General features: G+C 35.0%; 1 protein-coding gene across 1 annotated transcript; it reads right to left on the bottom strand.

Annotated features, from left to right (window-relative positions):
* Positions 1-280: 280 nt before the first annotated feature.
* gtpbp10 (GTP-binding protein 10 (putative)) lies at positions 281-11,568 on the bottom strand. Its single transcript, XM_048153587.1, has 10 exons — positions 11,377-11,568; positions 10,067-10,260; positions 7,356-7,447; positions 7,003-7,147; positions 6,640-6,713; positions 4,114-4,166; positions 3,669-3,776; positions 2,993-3,070; positions 2,264-2,387; positions 281-1,860 (listed from the first exon to the last, which is right to left on the bottom strand). Exons 1-10 carry the CDS (start codon positions 11,407-11,409, stop codon positions 1,619-1,621), a joined length of 1,143 nt encoding a protein of 380 aa, XP_048009544.1. The 5' UTR covers positions 11,410-11,568; the 3' UTR covers positions 281-1,618.
* Positions 11,569-15,949: the final 4,381 nt, after the last annotated feature.

Genomic DNA, 15,949 nt, shown 5'->3' with positions numbered 1-15,949 from the left:
CTTTGGTAGTATTTCAGAACTTGTGGGTAATTCAGTAATGTTAGAATGAAATGTCCTCATTCCTTTATATCCCCTGGGGCTCACGTGGCACTGATATCTGTCTCTCATTAGCAATCACATCCGCCATTCTCAGCCACGCCCTGCTTCATACCACAGTCACGTTAAAAAACATGCATTCCCCATAAACATTTTAATGGATATAAAAGTTACAAGTGGCATGACGACAAGTTCCATGATGCTAATTAACTGTGTCAATCTAGGCCTTTGTTATTGTTTTGAAGAATTTAGCGACCCCTAGCGGCGAAAAAAATACATTGTGTGCCTTTAAGAAAATGTCGGACTCAATGTGCAAAGGCCTGAATCATAATTTATAAATAAGCAATATTGTCAAACTCTGTAATAATGTGTGAATCAAACCTCTGTAATGGTTAAGGTAAATATTTGAGTCTTTTCAATGTGATTAATCACTGAATGAATACTATTGGCTGTAAAGTACTAACCTAACCTTGAAATGTTTGAACCAGTTTTGCAAGAAATCAGTTTAATAAATATGACTAAAATGTTCAAGTGTGTTTGAATGTGAATATAAAAGAATATGCACACAAATTTGACAGATAAAAACAGCAACTCTGAAAAGGAGCCTATGCACCCTGGTTTAGCCTGCAATTAAAACCACCTGCAAGATTTTAGTGGCATATGGTGGAGCTGCCACTTGTCTGCAGGTGAACAGGACATATACATTTATGTTAATAAAAATTTAGTGAGGAAGGTTTTCTGATAAATAGCAAAAAAACAAAAAAAACACTTGAGAATACATTTGCTCTGACTTTGGTTTAAGTGCTCTGTCAAGTGACAGTGATTGGTTTAATAATGCCATTGTAACAGTTATATGAAATGGAAAAATCCCTTTGAACTTTGAAAAAAACGTCAAATCTATTTCTCTGCTTTGTTGACATTTTGACCAGACTTTCGATTCATACTTGGATTTTCTTAGTCTTTCAATATAATAACAGTTAACATGTGACTTTTTTGTGCTTCTCAGTTCATCCTTCCATTCACTCTCACTCTGACAATATCTGGTGCTGTATATTCTAGTATGAAACAAATCAATGAAGGCATGATATACCTACATCACAAACAACAGCAAAAAAAAAAAAAAAATCAGCAGATGGCAGTAGAGTTCTGATTCTGTCATAAATTTCTCCACAAAATGCAAGACCTTGAAAAACAGTGATGCTAAATTCAATAAATCAAATTTTAAACCAGCCTAATTTTAAATAAATCAAGTTTAAATCAGCCTAAGATAATTAGTTTGGTTTTTTATTCTGGTCTCCGAGCCTGTTCAACGGAAAATTTCCCAAAACCCCTTTAAAACCAGCAAACCAGACCAGCCTGATCAGAATGGGAGACCAGCTAAAACCAACTTCAAACGTTTCATGAATGAATAAACACATATAAGGCACAGATACAAGTCTATACAAATTAGACTGATTTGATAAGTGAAAAACATGCCCTTTGTGTTCCTTATAGCCACACATATTTCACAGGTCTGCAAATGTTCAACAGTATCCCTGAGGATTGTTTATGGACTGCCATACCCAAACCTAAATATGAGACTTCAGGTTGTTTGAGAACCCCCCCAGCTGGGTATGGATGAAGTAGGAATCTCCCTTCTCAACTTGAGTAGCTTCTCACTGCGCTGACCCTCAGTTTCTATGGCATCCTGCTCCTCAAGTGATTGACGGATGAGGGACTTGAGCAAGGGCAGTCCAAGGCCAGTCGTGGCAGAGACTGGGACGATTTGCGTAAAACGCATTAGTGTTTTAGGGATGACGTCCTCAGGAAAGATGTTGCTTGATTCTAGGAAAGCAGAGCGTCACTCTAAAGTTATTAATTGAGGAAAAATGCACATACACAGTCATCAAGAACTCTTTAAAGGTCAGGCAAAGGAACAATCAAATTAGGCCTGCATTTCAGCAAAATGTACTTGTGGCAGAAACTTGAGACTGCCAAAATGGTACATACAAATTACTAACCCCCTCTTCAGGGAAAACATATTTGTGAATTCTCAAGAGTACTTTTTAAATGCAATTGCATGAAAAAATGCATTTTATTGATAAATGTCACGATATGAAATTTGATACACCCACTATATACCTAAAAACACAAAACAAAGGCTAAGCCTAAACATAATCTGTGACTAATATGTGTGATGTTTCCTATATAACAAAGAGTCCCCTAAAAAGCTTGTTTGTATACCTACCTTCCTGGTTCTCCAAGTGAGCTTCCAGCTCTCTGAGCCGGCCCTGAGCCTCAGGGAGGTCCATCTTATTTATGACCAGGATGGCTGGCTTGCCTAACAGTTCCTCCTTATACAACTCCAGCTCCTGATTAACAAAGAAAACCATGAGCAAGTTATGCAGCACAATCTTGAAAAAGCAGTATAGAGACTGTAGATAAGCAGTAATGTTTTTATGATTTCAAACAGGTTACATATATGTGTATGTATGTATGAATGCATGCATGTATGTGTGTGTACACGTCTGTTCAAAGTTTTTTTTTTTTTTTTTTTTTTATATTTTTGAAAGAAGTCTGTTCTGCTCACCAAGGCCGAATTTATTTGATAAAAAATGACTGGAAACAAATACACTAAAACAGTAATATTGTGAAATATTATTACATTTTAACTGTTTTCTATTTTAATATATATTTGACAATGTATTTTATTTCTGTAATGGTAAAGCTAAATTTTCAGCAGCTATTATTTGCTTATATGGTGCTCATTATTTTCAATGTTGAAAACAGTTGTGGTGCCTAATCTTTTACATTTTGGATTCTTTCATGAATAGAAAGTTCAAAAGAACGGCATTTATTTGAAATAGAAATATTTTGTAATATTATAAATGCCTTTGTCACTTTTGGTCAATTCAATACATTCTTGCAGAATAAAAAAAAAAAAATTTGATCCCAACCTATTAAATGGTATATTTACCTTGGTTAAAAGCAGTACGGTTTCAAATGCAGACCTAAATGGTGTGTTACTAGCTAGTTGAAACCCACAGACGTCGACCTGAAACATCAGAACATGAAATTAATATACAACTCTCCCAGGCCTTGAAGACACCCTGTAGTGAAAATCAAGTTTTTAATGTTGTTTATATGTCTTTGTGGTGTTTTTATTATGCTTTAAGAAAACCCTGTGCAAATTCATAAGTCAACACCATTGCTAAGTATTTTCTCCTTAAAACTGCAGTTTACTAAAGAAAGGCAATTTGAAATCACCCGTATCAATTTGTTTTGTGTCTGACGTAGAAAGCAATACATAAAAAGCATTACCATTCTGATATATCAATGAGCCTGTATAATTTGCTCTTCCACTTCTTCTGTGTAGCGCTTACTGCAGTAAAGTTGACCGAGTGGATCAGATATTCTGAGCTGGTGTGATTGAGTGGAGGCGGGGACTAATATGCATATTTATGGATCTGCATATACTAAATGAAGCAAGGATGTAGAGTTACATTCAGGCTATTTTAAGGTATGAAGAAATTTTTTTTCACAGGGAAAAAAAAAACATTTCAATTTGTCATTTTGGTGGAGTTTTAAGGGATAAAATTACTACAGGGGGACTTTAACATTAGGTTCACAACATAACACACTGAACGCAGTACCACAAACATGAGCTGCTTGGTTCTTTCCACATGCTTGAGAAACTTGTGTCCCATGCCTTTATTCACGTGAGCACCTTCAATGAGTCCTGGTAAGTCTGCCACTGAAACCTTTGGAGAAAAATAACTTCTGTAACATTCTGACATCAGTCTGAAGAAGTGTGTATTATATGACACAACTTATAATATAAAATCATATTTGCTAAAGATCTGTTTATCAATTGTAATTTTTGTAATTTTTGGTTTAAATCTCTTTATAAGTAATATGTATAAATAAATCTAATTAACCTAGTTGTATCCATAAATTAAAAACAAAGACTCCTTCACACAATGTGGTCTTCTGAACTGGCATGCCAGTGTTATAACTACAATAAGTTGTGTGACATGACAGCATCCTCCTGAGTGAATGTTATGAGTTCAGCACATTTTGAAGAGCCTGTCATCCTACCTGTTTGTGGTCATCATACATGATCTTTCCGATTTCAGGTCTTAAAGTTGTAACTGAAGGGAAAAAAACAAGGGATAATTGTAAAAATAGCAATTTTAAATAGATATACACTCAGCAAAAAAAGAATCATCTTTCTCCTGGTGTTTTTCAGTGTCAGTAAAAAGGTCTCTTTAATGTCCCAAGTTATGGTAACTGTGACCTTCATTGTCTACCGCCTGTAAACTGTTAGGACATTTCCACAGGTGCATGTGCAATAATTGTTTATGGTACACTGAACAAGCATGAAAAACATTGTTTAAACACTTTTCAAAAAAGACCTGTAAAACTTTTACAAAATTATCTTTAAAATACAGTATCCTGAAAAAGGGATGTCTGTTTTCTTGCTGAGTGTAGATAGACACAGACAAACAAACACACACACACACACACACACACACACACACACACACACACACACACACACACACACACACACACACACACACACATTATATCAGGGCTGGGCGATATATCGCATGCGATTCTCACGCGCATTTCGTCAGTAAAGCCGGTTCCCTGATTACCGGTAAATCTCCATCACCTGCTTTCAAATGGAGCGCCATTTAACTGACAGAGCCGTAGTTCACTGATAAGCCACGCAATATCACGTTCATATCGCAGATGAATCGCCTTCGATAATGAACGCGATATTTGCGTGGCTTATCAGTGAACTACGGCTCTGCCTGTTAAATGGCGCTTCATTTGAAAGCAGGTGATGGAGATTTACCGGTAATCAGGGAACCGGCTTTACTGACGAAATGCGCGTGAGAATCGCATGCGATATATCGCCCAGCCCTACATTATATTATATATATATATATATATATATATATATATATATATATATATATATATATATATATATATATATATATATATATATATATATATATATATATATATATATATACACACAGTACAGTCCAAAAGTTTGGAACCACTAAGATTTTTATTGTTTTTAAAAGAAGTTTCGTCTGCTCACCAAGGCTACATTTATTTAATTAAAAATACAGTAAAAACAGTAATATTGTGAAATATTATTACAATTTAAAATAACTGTTTTCTATTTGAATATATTTCACAAAGTAATTTATTCCTGTGATGGCAAAGCTGAATTTTCAGCATCATTACTCCAGTCTTCAGTGTCACATGATCCTTCAGAAATCATTCTAATATGCTGATCTGCTGCTCAAGAAACATTTAATGTGTACAATTGTACAAAATATTTGTGTACAATATTTTTTTTCAGGATTATTTGATGAATAGAAAGTTCAAAAGAACAGTGTTTATCTGAAATCTAATCTTTTGTAACATTATAAATGTCTTTACTGCCACTTTTGATTGATTTAATGCATCCTTGCTGAATAAAAGTATTCATTTCTTTAATTTCTTTTCAAAAAAATAAAAATAAAAATTCTTACTGACCCCAAACTTTTGAACGGTAGTGTATAATGCTACAGAAGCTTTGTATTTCAGATAAATGCTGTTCTTTTGAACTTTCTATTTATCAAGGAATCCTGAAAAAAAAAGTACACAACTGTTTTCAACATTGAAAATAATCATAAATGTTTCTTGAGCAGCAAATCAGCATATTAGAATGATTTCTGAAGGATCATGTGACACTGAAGACTGGAGTAACGATGCTGAAAATTCAGCTTTGCATCACAGGAATAAATTACTTTGTCAAATATATTTAAATAGTACACAGTTATTTTAAATTGTAATAATATTTCACAATATTACTGTTTTTTACAGTATTTTTAATTAAATAAATGTAGCCTTGGTGAGCAGACGAAACTTCTTTTAAAAACATTAAAAATCTTAGTGGTTCCAAACTTTTGGACTGTACTGTATATATATAAAAGAGAGATGCACCGATACAAAATTTTCCACCGATACCGATAGCCGATTATTCAGGGTGATATCTGCCAATACCAGTTCTGATAGTTTGGGGGTTATGCCTTTTTTTAAATGAATGATAATTTCATTACAAATAATAATTAATCATTATATGTTTAATTATTATATTTTGAAAGACATGCAAATAAAAAAAACTTTATTCTCTCCATTTTATCACCTTGTTTCAGAGTAACTGGTATCAGTTATAAACAAACACATTACTCAAATTAATATTAACTAATATTATATATATATATATATATATATATATATATATATATATATATATATATATATATATATATATATATATATATATATATATATAATAGATGCACCGATATATCAGCCAATATTATATATATATATATATATATATATATATATATATATATATATATATATATATATATATATATATATATATATATACACACACACAGACAGAGAGACAGACATAGCACGATAAAGAATTTATATTTATTTATTTATTTATTTATTTATTTACATGCTCATTGACATTTATTGCAATCAAACTTAGCTACGATGTTTAACAATTTTTTTTTAATACTAATGTTCAGTACTCACAGGGATAGCTGGCAATCCTTGGTTTAGCATGAGACAAGGCAGTCAGCAAGGAGGATTTGCCTGCATTGGGAAACCTGTCAAAATAATACAAGCCTATCAAACCTTTAAAAAAATATTTGATGTGTGTAAGTGAAATACACAGAAAAAACAATAAAACAAGGAGGGTCAAATGACAGTTTATGATAAATAAAGTTTTTACAAACCAAGCATAGTTTAATTATGCATAATTTTTATTTACACTTATCTATACAATATTTTGTGCACTTTTCCTACATCATGATTAGCTCTTTATGTGCTTTACTTTGTAGTTTTGACAGCAATACTTCCCACCCCATTCCACATTCTGTGTAGAGACTCTCTCACCCTACAAGTCCAAGATCTGCGATGAGTTTAAGGTCGAGCCGAATCTGTCTGGTTTGACCTTTACTGGGTAAGAACCCCGAGTGAAGAGAGCCACCATGACCACCTCTAGCCACCAAAAGTCTGTCACCTTCACAGTTCAACTCCCCTAAAGTGAAAAGAATAAAATGTCCTTAAGAGACACAGAGTACAATATGAAAGGGAACAAACAACACAAATTGGCATTTGATATAATAGTTCAGATGTGAGAGAAAATGTGTAGAAAAACATCAAAAAAAGAAGTGAAGTGATATGAGGGATGTGAAAGGAAAACACTGGATGATCTATATGTTATAGAGAGGTGTAAATGAAATTACCTAGTATTCTCCCACCATCCGTTGTAACACTGATCCCAGTTGGTGAGAAGACCTCGGTGTCCTCTCCTTTCGCCCCTCTCAGAGCATGAATACTGACAAACATACCACACAATACTTCACTTACAGTCTCTATACTACAAAATCACTGACATTTTTACATTGTGTTAAATATCAGAGCTATTATTTGTGTTATTTTTTCATCAAGGTTATCAAAAATTATGACATAACTATAACAGAAAAGCACATTACTTTTCATGCACTATAATGCGGGCATGAAAAGTAATACAAAAATAACTGTTTATTCACTCAGTACTGCACAATCTGATACATATACCTGCACATTACATACAATGATTCATACACCTGCACATTTAAATATGAAATGAGACGCATGCAATTCAAAGAAGTTGTTCACAAAATCATCTCCCTCTGGTACTGTATGTTCAGTGTGCTGATTTTCTGGCTGCATGCAAACAATGAAATTCTTGCATTTATTATTAAGAATTGAATAATTCAAGATTATTTAATGAATAGCAGCAATCTGTTCCTCACATTAAAAATTGTATGACATTACAGTACATTTTTGGACTACTTTAACAGTCTTTTCTTAGCCTTTATGAAGCTTGACATTTGGGTTCGCTATTTCTTTAATGGAAAAAAAACAAAAACAAGCTTGGACATTCTACTAAAAAATTAGTCTATAATTTTCAAGAGATTAAGGCAACTATTTAAAAGATTGGGAATGCATCATATAATAATATCAGAACAATATAGATACATCAGATTCACCAGACAAAACAATAACACCTACAATACATCTGTTTCAGAGAACTCACTCTGACAAAATCAATAGGAGGGATCACACAATTAGTTACTGCAAAAATAGGCCCTTGTGACACATATCAACGTCATCTAAATACACTGCTCAAAAAATGAAAGGAACACTTTTTAATCAGAGAATTGTATCAAGACAGATAAACTCCTGGTCAGTTAAGTAGCAGAGGGGGCTGTTAATCAGTTTCAGCTGCTTTGGTGTTAATGAAATTAACAGGTTCAACCTGAGCATGTGACAGACATGAAAGGGTCTGGAGAAACCGTGGAGAAGATTATGCTGCCTGTAACATCGTCCAGCATGACCGGTTTGGTGGTGGGTCAGTGATGGTCTGGGGAGGCATATCCATGGAGGGACGCACAGACCTCTACAGGCTAGACAATGGCACCCTGACTGCCATTAGGTTTCGGGATGAAATCCTTGGACCCATTGTCAGACATTACGCTGGTGCATTGGGTCCTGGGTTCCTCCTGGTGCACGACAATGCCCGGCCTCATGTGGTGAGAGTATGCAGGCAGTTCCTGGAGGATGAAGGAATTGATACCATTGAATGGCCCCCACGCTCACCTGACCTAAATCCAATAAAACACCTCTGGGACGTTATGTTTCGGTCCATCCGGCGCCACCAGGTTGCACCTCAGACTGTCCAGGAGCTCAGTGATGCACTGGTCCAGATCTGGGAGGGAATACCCCAGGACAACATCCGTCGTCTCATTAGGAGCATGCCCCGATGTTGTCAGGCATGCACACAAGCACGTGGTAGCCATACAACTACTGAGTACCATTTTGAGTTCAGCAAAGTGGACTAGCTTGCTGCATCAGTTTTTCACATTGATTTTCAGGGTGTCTTTGAATTCAGTCCTTTGTAGGTTGATAATTTTCATTTCCATCAAACGATGTGACATCCTTTCATTCCTAACACATTATAGATATCCAGCATAATATTTTTCCCCATTGTGATCTGAAGTGTTTTCAAAGTGTTCCTTTAATTTTTTTGAGCAGTGTACACAGAAACATACATATACATTTTATATATTATATTATATTATATTATATTATATTATATTATATTTATTATTATTATCAATGTATGTTGAAAACAGTTGTGTACAGTTTTTTTCAGGATTATTTGATGAATAGAAAGTTCAAAAGAACAGCATTTATCTGAAATCTACCATTCAAAAGTTTGGGGTCAGTAAAAGGTTTTTTTTTTTTTTTTTTTAAAGAAATTTATACTTTTATTCAGCAAGGATGCATTAAATTGATCAAAAGTGACAGTATAGACATTTATAATGTTGCAAAAGCTTTCCATTTCAGATAAATGCTGTTCTTTTAAACTTTCTATTCATCAAATAATCCTTTTCAACACTAATAACAACAACAACAACAACAACAATAATAATAATAAATGTTTCTTGAGCAGCAAATCAGCATATTAGAATGATTCCTGAAGGATCATGTGACACTGAAGACTGGAGTAATGATGCTGAAAATTCAGCTTTGCCAACACAGAAATAAATTATATTTTAAAATATATTCAAATAGAAAACAGTTATTTTAAATTTTGAAAATATTTCACAATATTACTGTTTTTGCTGTAGTTTGGATCACATAAATAAAGGCTTGGTGAGCAGAAGAGACTTCTTTTAGAAACATTAAAAAAATCTTACTGTCCAAAAACTTTTGACCGGTAGTGTATATCAATTAAAATATTTTATTATGTATTAAAAACACAATAATATATTAAAAATACTAAAATTCTATTATATTTTATATGACTTTAATATAGAAGAAATTCCAATTATTGCCTTTCAGAGGTATTACTGACAATCCCCATTTCTCTCGCCCATTATACTCTTTATAAGAAAAAAATACTCACCTGCTGTTTGAACCAACACCTGCAGTGAATCGTTTGTTAGGGTGTTTGTCCTTGATTTGCTTCAACGTAGTGCCTTTTTTGGCCACCACCCACACATCTCCACCATTTCCTCCATGTCCCCCTAAACGGGGCAAACCCATTCCTCCGCTCCCACCCCTCACATACAGCCGTATATTATCCACAAAGTTTCCATACTGAAATAAAAGAAACACAGAGTTAGAAGGTTAAGTTCGTGAAATTGCTGGTATTTCACTTTCGAATGCATGACTATTATGACCACATGACCACTTTGACTATTATGATATCAATAATTTGAGATTTACTTGTTTTTGCACCTTCAATATGGATACTAATTAAATACTAAAAAGTTTGGCACTTAAATAATATGTATAATATGCATACCAATTAAATTTACTTCGAAGAGGTGATGAATGAACATGGACTTAAAAAAAAAACAATTTCAATAATTTTGTTGAAATATGAAATATGAAATATGAAAGACATATTTAGTGTTGTGGGTCCCCAGGACAAGAACTGAAAACTATTCCAAAACAGTTTTAAGTCACATTTTGCTTTTGTGGTTTAGATTAAATCATACATTTAACATACCTCACATGAGTATTTTATGTTGATAGTGTTTGTTTGTTTATTAAGAATGATTTAATAAACCCAACCTAAATTAACCTTTAAAAGCATTAGAGCAAAGCACTCAATGATGTCCCTATGAAGTGATCCTGAGTGAGAGGGAAATTCCATTTAACAAATAGGCTACATCTTGCATCCTGGAGGAGCTAAGACTCAAGAATTCCACAAACACCTCGTCAACATTACGCACTTTGCAGCATGCTCAATTTCATTTATTTAAGTGTGTCTGGGCCATCTGGGGTCTTGACAAACGTCAAGATTACAGCAGAAACACATCAGGAAAATTACCTATAGGCTATTTATTCACGTCATCATTCAGGTGCTATCCCATAAGATATAAAACGCATTTAGCATTAATCATTAATTTATGGAATAGTCATATAGCCCACTTTGAAAAAGACAAAATAAAGAATTCTTAAATCAGAATTATGGATTATGTTAATTACTTGGAACAGACGTGTGTCAGCTTGATTTCTACATATAATTTCCCCCCAAAAAAGAGTATGCTAAACACGTTAAGTGTGTAGCATCATGTTTGTAACAGTAAAAGCCACATAGTAATTTGTTACACGATCAGTTAATGACACAGAAAATAAGCATGTGAAGGTCGGGCTACCAATGACTATTAAATGACTATAAATGTCATTCTCGCCAACGTTACTAACCTTGCGGAAGCAAGCTCTGCTTGCCCAGACCATCCCGAAATAACTCCTCAAGTCAGAGACTGAAATTACTAAACTGGCACACAATCTATCTGTTTTAAGTTACAGCGTTACTGATTCTGCATTGCTGAAGTGAAACACCAAACACGTGTGTGCTTCCGGAAACATGGCAATGTGTGCCGTGATTGGCTGCAAGTGCCGTCCATTAGCTATACATGTTTCCGCCTCTGCCAGTCAGCAAAAGAGCGTCGTCATTTTCAAAAATCGTAATAATAACCGTATGAACTCTCTAGGGGAGCTTGCTTATATTTACCTGTCTTATGCCAGTTTTGTTGTCTGACACACTATTAGTTTTAGGCAATGACTCTCCCTGTCATGACATATAATCATAACCAGAAATAATCAGAATCAGAAAAAATAAAGTAGGCCTATTTGTATTTTTTTAAAACAAGTTATACGAAAATCTAATGCCAGCAGACGCTGTTTGCCCTCTCTGTCAACTTTCGTAGCCTAAGCTTCGGGCGGTGCGTCGAAAAAACATGACAAACATACTGTAACTATAGATTTGAATACCAGGAAAAAAAAATAATAAAATAACGCTAAGTCGCCAAATTATATTTCATGTTGACAACAAATTGCGCCTACAGAAGAAGAAAAAAATGAGGTTTTGTCCAGCTGGCAAAAAAAAAGAAAGAAAGAAAGAAAAGAAAAAAGAAAGAAAGAAAGAAAGAAAGAAAGAAAGAAAGAAAGAAAGAAAGAAAGAATAGTAGGCTAATCATGAGCTCCAAGTAGTCTACTTGTGTTCTTTAGAGTGTAATTTAATTATGTTCTTCACGTCAAATGGTTTTTAATGTAAGTGGATGGGCTACAGTCAAACAGTGTGACGCTTGAAACGTGGGCGCGCAGAGCTTTAAAAGTCTCCAGAAGTCGTAAAACACTCGATCAAAGCCAATTATTCGCCTCATTGGTATGACTGGAAACGGGTCTGCAGAACAATCGCAGAAAAGAAACGACTGAACTAAACATTGTAAGTAAATAATTTTGAGAAGCCTACTGTTTTACTATTTCACTTGCTTTAGGACAAATGACTTTTTGTTGCTTTACCAAAATGTTATTGTTGTTTTATGTGGCATTACGTGTTTAATTTTCAAGTCATAAAATATTCCACTGTTAATTCCATAGGTTCCAATGGAACGCTTAATTGGATTCATTAACGCCCAGTGGTGGCGCTTTCTGTCAGTGAGTCTGCTGATGCTCGCCACCGCATCATCGTTCTCCGTACCCAATCTCGAGATGCTGAATACCGAGAGGGCAGGAGGCGGCAAGACGCCCGGTCACCTGGGCGAGATAAACCGTGAATGCTGGGACGCATCGTCACTAGCGGTAATACAAGCGCGTAAATTACCCGTTGCCGATACGGTTGCTGGTCTCTGGGACTTCATGACACACTTGAGCGGGTCTAATCAATCCAAACATCAAGGCATGTTCATGGAGCTGGCGCAGGTCTTTTGGGAGCGGTATGTGGACTGTGTGCTCGCACGCGCGCACGGACTGGGCAGAAGGGCCAGTGCGTCTAGGCAAGAGATCATCAAAGTGCTAACTTATCATTCAAAAGGAATGCAAATCTAGTCACTTTATTGTGTTTAAATTTTCATGTGTGTCAAAATGTAGAGATAGAATGTATTTAATTTTGTGACTCTCGTCTATCAAACGTAAGCTAAATTAGCTTCTAGAAATAAATGTCGCTCATTCTGGTGCGGTGTCATTATGTCATAGCCTACTTGCGAACCCACTATATTAAAACAATAATATTTTTAAGAACGTGTTGTCTACTTTATACCTATCCAAGTACAAGATGTCAACCACCTTAGAAATGTAATTATTAGTTACATTTACAAATGAGATTAGGCTACATACCATGAAAGAAAGAAAATACAATATGCCTACATGCAGTGCAAAAGAATAGGACTTATTTATTATGTGATTATTTATTTATTTATTATAGTGACTTATTTATTATGGGAGCTGTTAGCCTATAATAATAGGCCTATTGATTTTTAAGCACACACAACCAATTCGTTTGGATGTCTAGTAAATTTTACATGGTTACCAGAGGCAACAGCAAAATGTCCCTTGAGTTCAGTTAGTCATCGGTAACACCATCACTCTGGCAGATCCCATGCAGTGCCACAGCAGTCTCAGACAATAAACACAATCAATCACAATACCAGAAATCAACATCCAATTAAGGTACTAGCTGCTCAATTACAGTCAACAACTACTTTGTTAAAGTGTACAGTATCCAAACTAATTTAATACAAAGCTCTGAAGGGCAGTAAGGAAAGGGCAGGCATATCACCAGCCTATTGTGTTAAACTTGTTCAGAATCTCAGATCAGAAGCAACAGAAGATACTTGCATGTTTCCTGGAAGACAAATTAAGTACAATTTACTTTGATCTTCTAATTCAAAAAGTTTTCACCCCCCGGCTCTTAATGCATCGTGTTTCCTTCTGGAGCATCAGTGAATGTTTGAACCTTTTTTAGTTGTGTTTGAGTCCCTCAGCTGTCCTCAGTGTGAAAAGATGGATCTCAAAATCATACAGTCACTGTTGGAAATGGTTCAAATACACAAAAGATGCTGGAAAACTGAAAAATCTGCCAGACTTGGAGGACTTTTCTGAAGAACATTGGGCAGTTTAACTGTTCAGCACAAAAAAACAAACAAAAAAAAACAAAACAAAAAAAACAACAAAAAAAAAACAGTTGCGGATCATCCAGGTAACCACACATATTAAGAACCAATGGTTCATAAACTTTTGAACAGGGTCATATTAATAAATTGTTTTTTTTGTCTTGTGGACTATGTAAACATCTTTTATGTAAAATATATTACTCAGGACAGTAATAAATAAAAAATAACATGCATTTTGTATGATCTCTTTTATTTTGTTAATATTATTCACATATTCACAGATTCTGCAAGTACCCATACTTTTTCTTGCAGCTGTAGAACTACTCTACATCTTCCAGAATGATCATCAGCTTGCAGAGGAGGTCTTGTTTTAAGAGATAATGTTGGATTGATGAATACAAAATGTGAGGTTATGAGTTTCTGGAGTTTTGGAGTTGGAATTTGGTTTCCAGTTCAAGTTTCCAGCTGCTGAAGAGTTTGTGGTCATCTTTGATGTATTTTTCATTGAATAATGCACCAAATGTTCTCTATAGGTGAAAGATCTGGACTGCAGGCAGGCCAATTCAGCACCCGGACTCTTCTATGACGAAGCCATGCTGTTGTAATAGCTGTAGTATGTGGTTTTGCATTTCCTGATGAAATACACAAGGACTTCCCTGAAATAAACTTCGCCTGGAGAGGAGCATATGTTGCTCTAAAACCTTTATATACCTTTCAGCATTCATAGTGCCTTCCAGAACATGCAAGCTGCCCATGCCGTATGCACTTATGCACCCCTATACCATCAGAGATGCTGGCTTTTGAACTGAATGCTGATAACATGCTGGAAGGTCTCCCTCCTCTTCAGCCCAGAGGACACGGCGTCCGTGATTTCCAACAAGAATGTCAAATTTGGGCTCATCTGACCATAGAACACTTTTCCACTTTGAAACAGTCCATTTTAAATGAGCCTTGGCCCACAGGACATGACGGCGCTTCTGGACCATGTTCACATATGGCTTCCTTTCTGCATGATATAGCTTTAGTTGGCATCTGCAGATGGCACAGTGAATTGTGTTTACTGACAGTGGTTTCTGGAAGTATTCCTGGGCCCATTTAGTAATGTCATTGACACAATCCATGGGCATCCAATAAAGGTCTTCGGCCTTGTCCCTTACGCACAGAGATTTCTCCAGTTTCTCTGAATCTTTTGATGATGTTATACACTGTGGATGATGAGATTTGCAAAGCCTTTGCAATTTGACGTTGAGGAACATTGTTTTTAAAGTATTCCACAATCATTTTTATGCACTCTTTCACAGATTGGAGAGCCTCTGCCCATCTTTACTTCGGAGAGACTCTGCCTCTCTAAGACATCCCTTTTATAGCTAATCATGTTACAGACGTGATATCAATTAACTGAATTAGTTGCTAGATGTTCTCCCAGCTGAATTTTTTCAGAATTTCTTGCTTTTTCAGCCATTTGTTGCCCCCATGCCAACTTTTTTGAAACCTGTAGCAGGCATTAAATTTGAAATGAGCTCATTTAGTGGATAAAACTGTAAAATTTCTCAGTTTAAACATTTGTTATGTTATCTATGTTCTATTGTGCATAAAATATTGGCTCATGTGATTTGAAAGTCTTTTAGTTTTTATTTTATTCAAATTTTAAAAAAACATCCCAACATTTCCAGAATTCAGGTTGTATATATACTAATTCAAAATATGAATAAAAACTAAAATAATACGCTATATCAATGATAGGCTATGTCCTATGGTGCTATGTCTGTTAAACCTACAGAAATAAACTATTAAAGTAAAATAAATAATAGATGACCAATAGATTTTTTTCTGGTTCCCTTAATAAAAAAAGACAACAAAATAATGTGTGCAATTTTTTTACA

This window comes from Megalobrama amblycephala, linkage group LG13 (assembly GCF_018812025.1).
Source record: "Megalobrama amblycephala isolate DHTTF-2021 linkage group LG13, ASM1881202v1, whole genome shotgun sequence".
Classification (NCBI taxonomy): Eukaryota; Metazoa; Chordata; class Actinopteri; order Cypriniformes; family Xenocyprididae; genus Megalobrama; species Megalobrama amblycephala.
The sequence above is the reverse complement of the archived record's forward strand: the minus strand, read 5'-3'. Positions and strand labels throughout refer to the sequence as shown.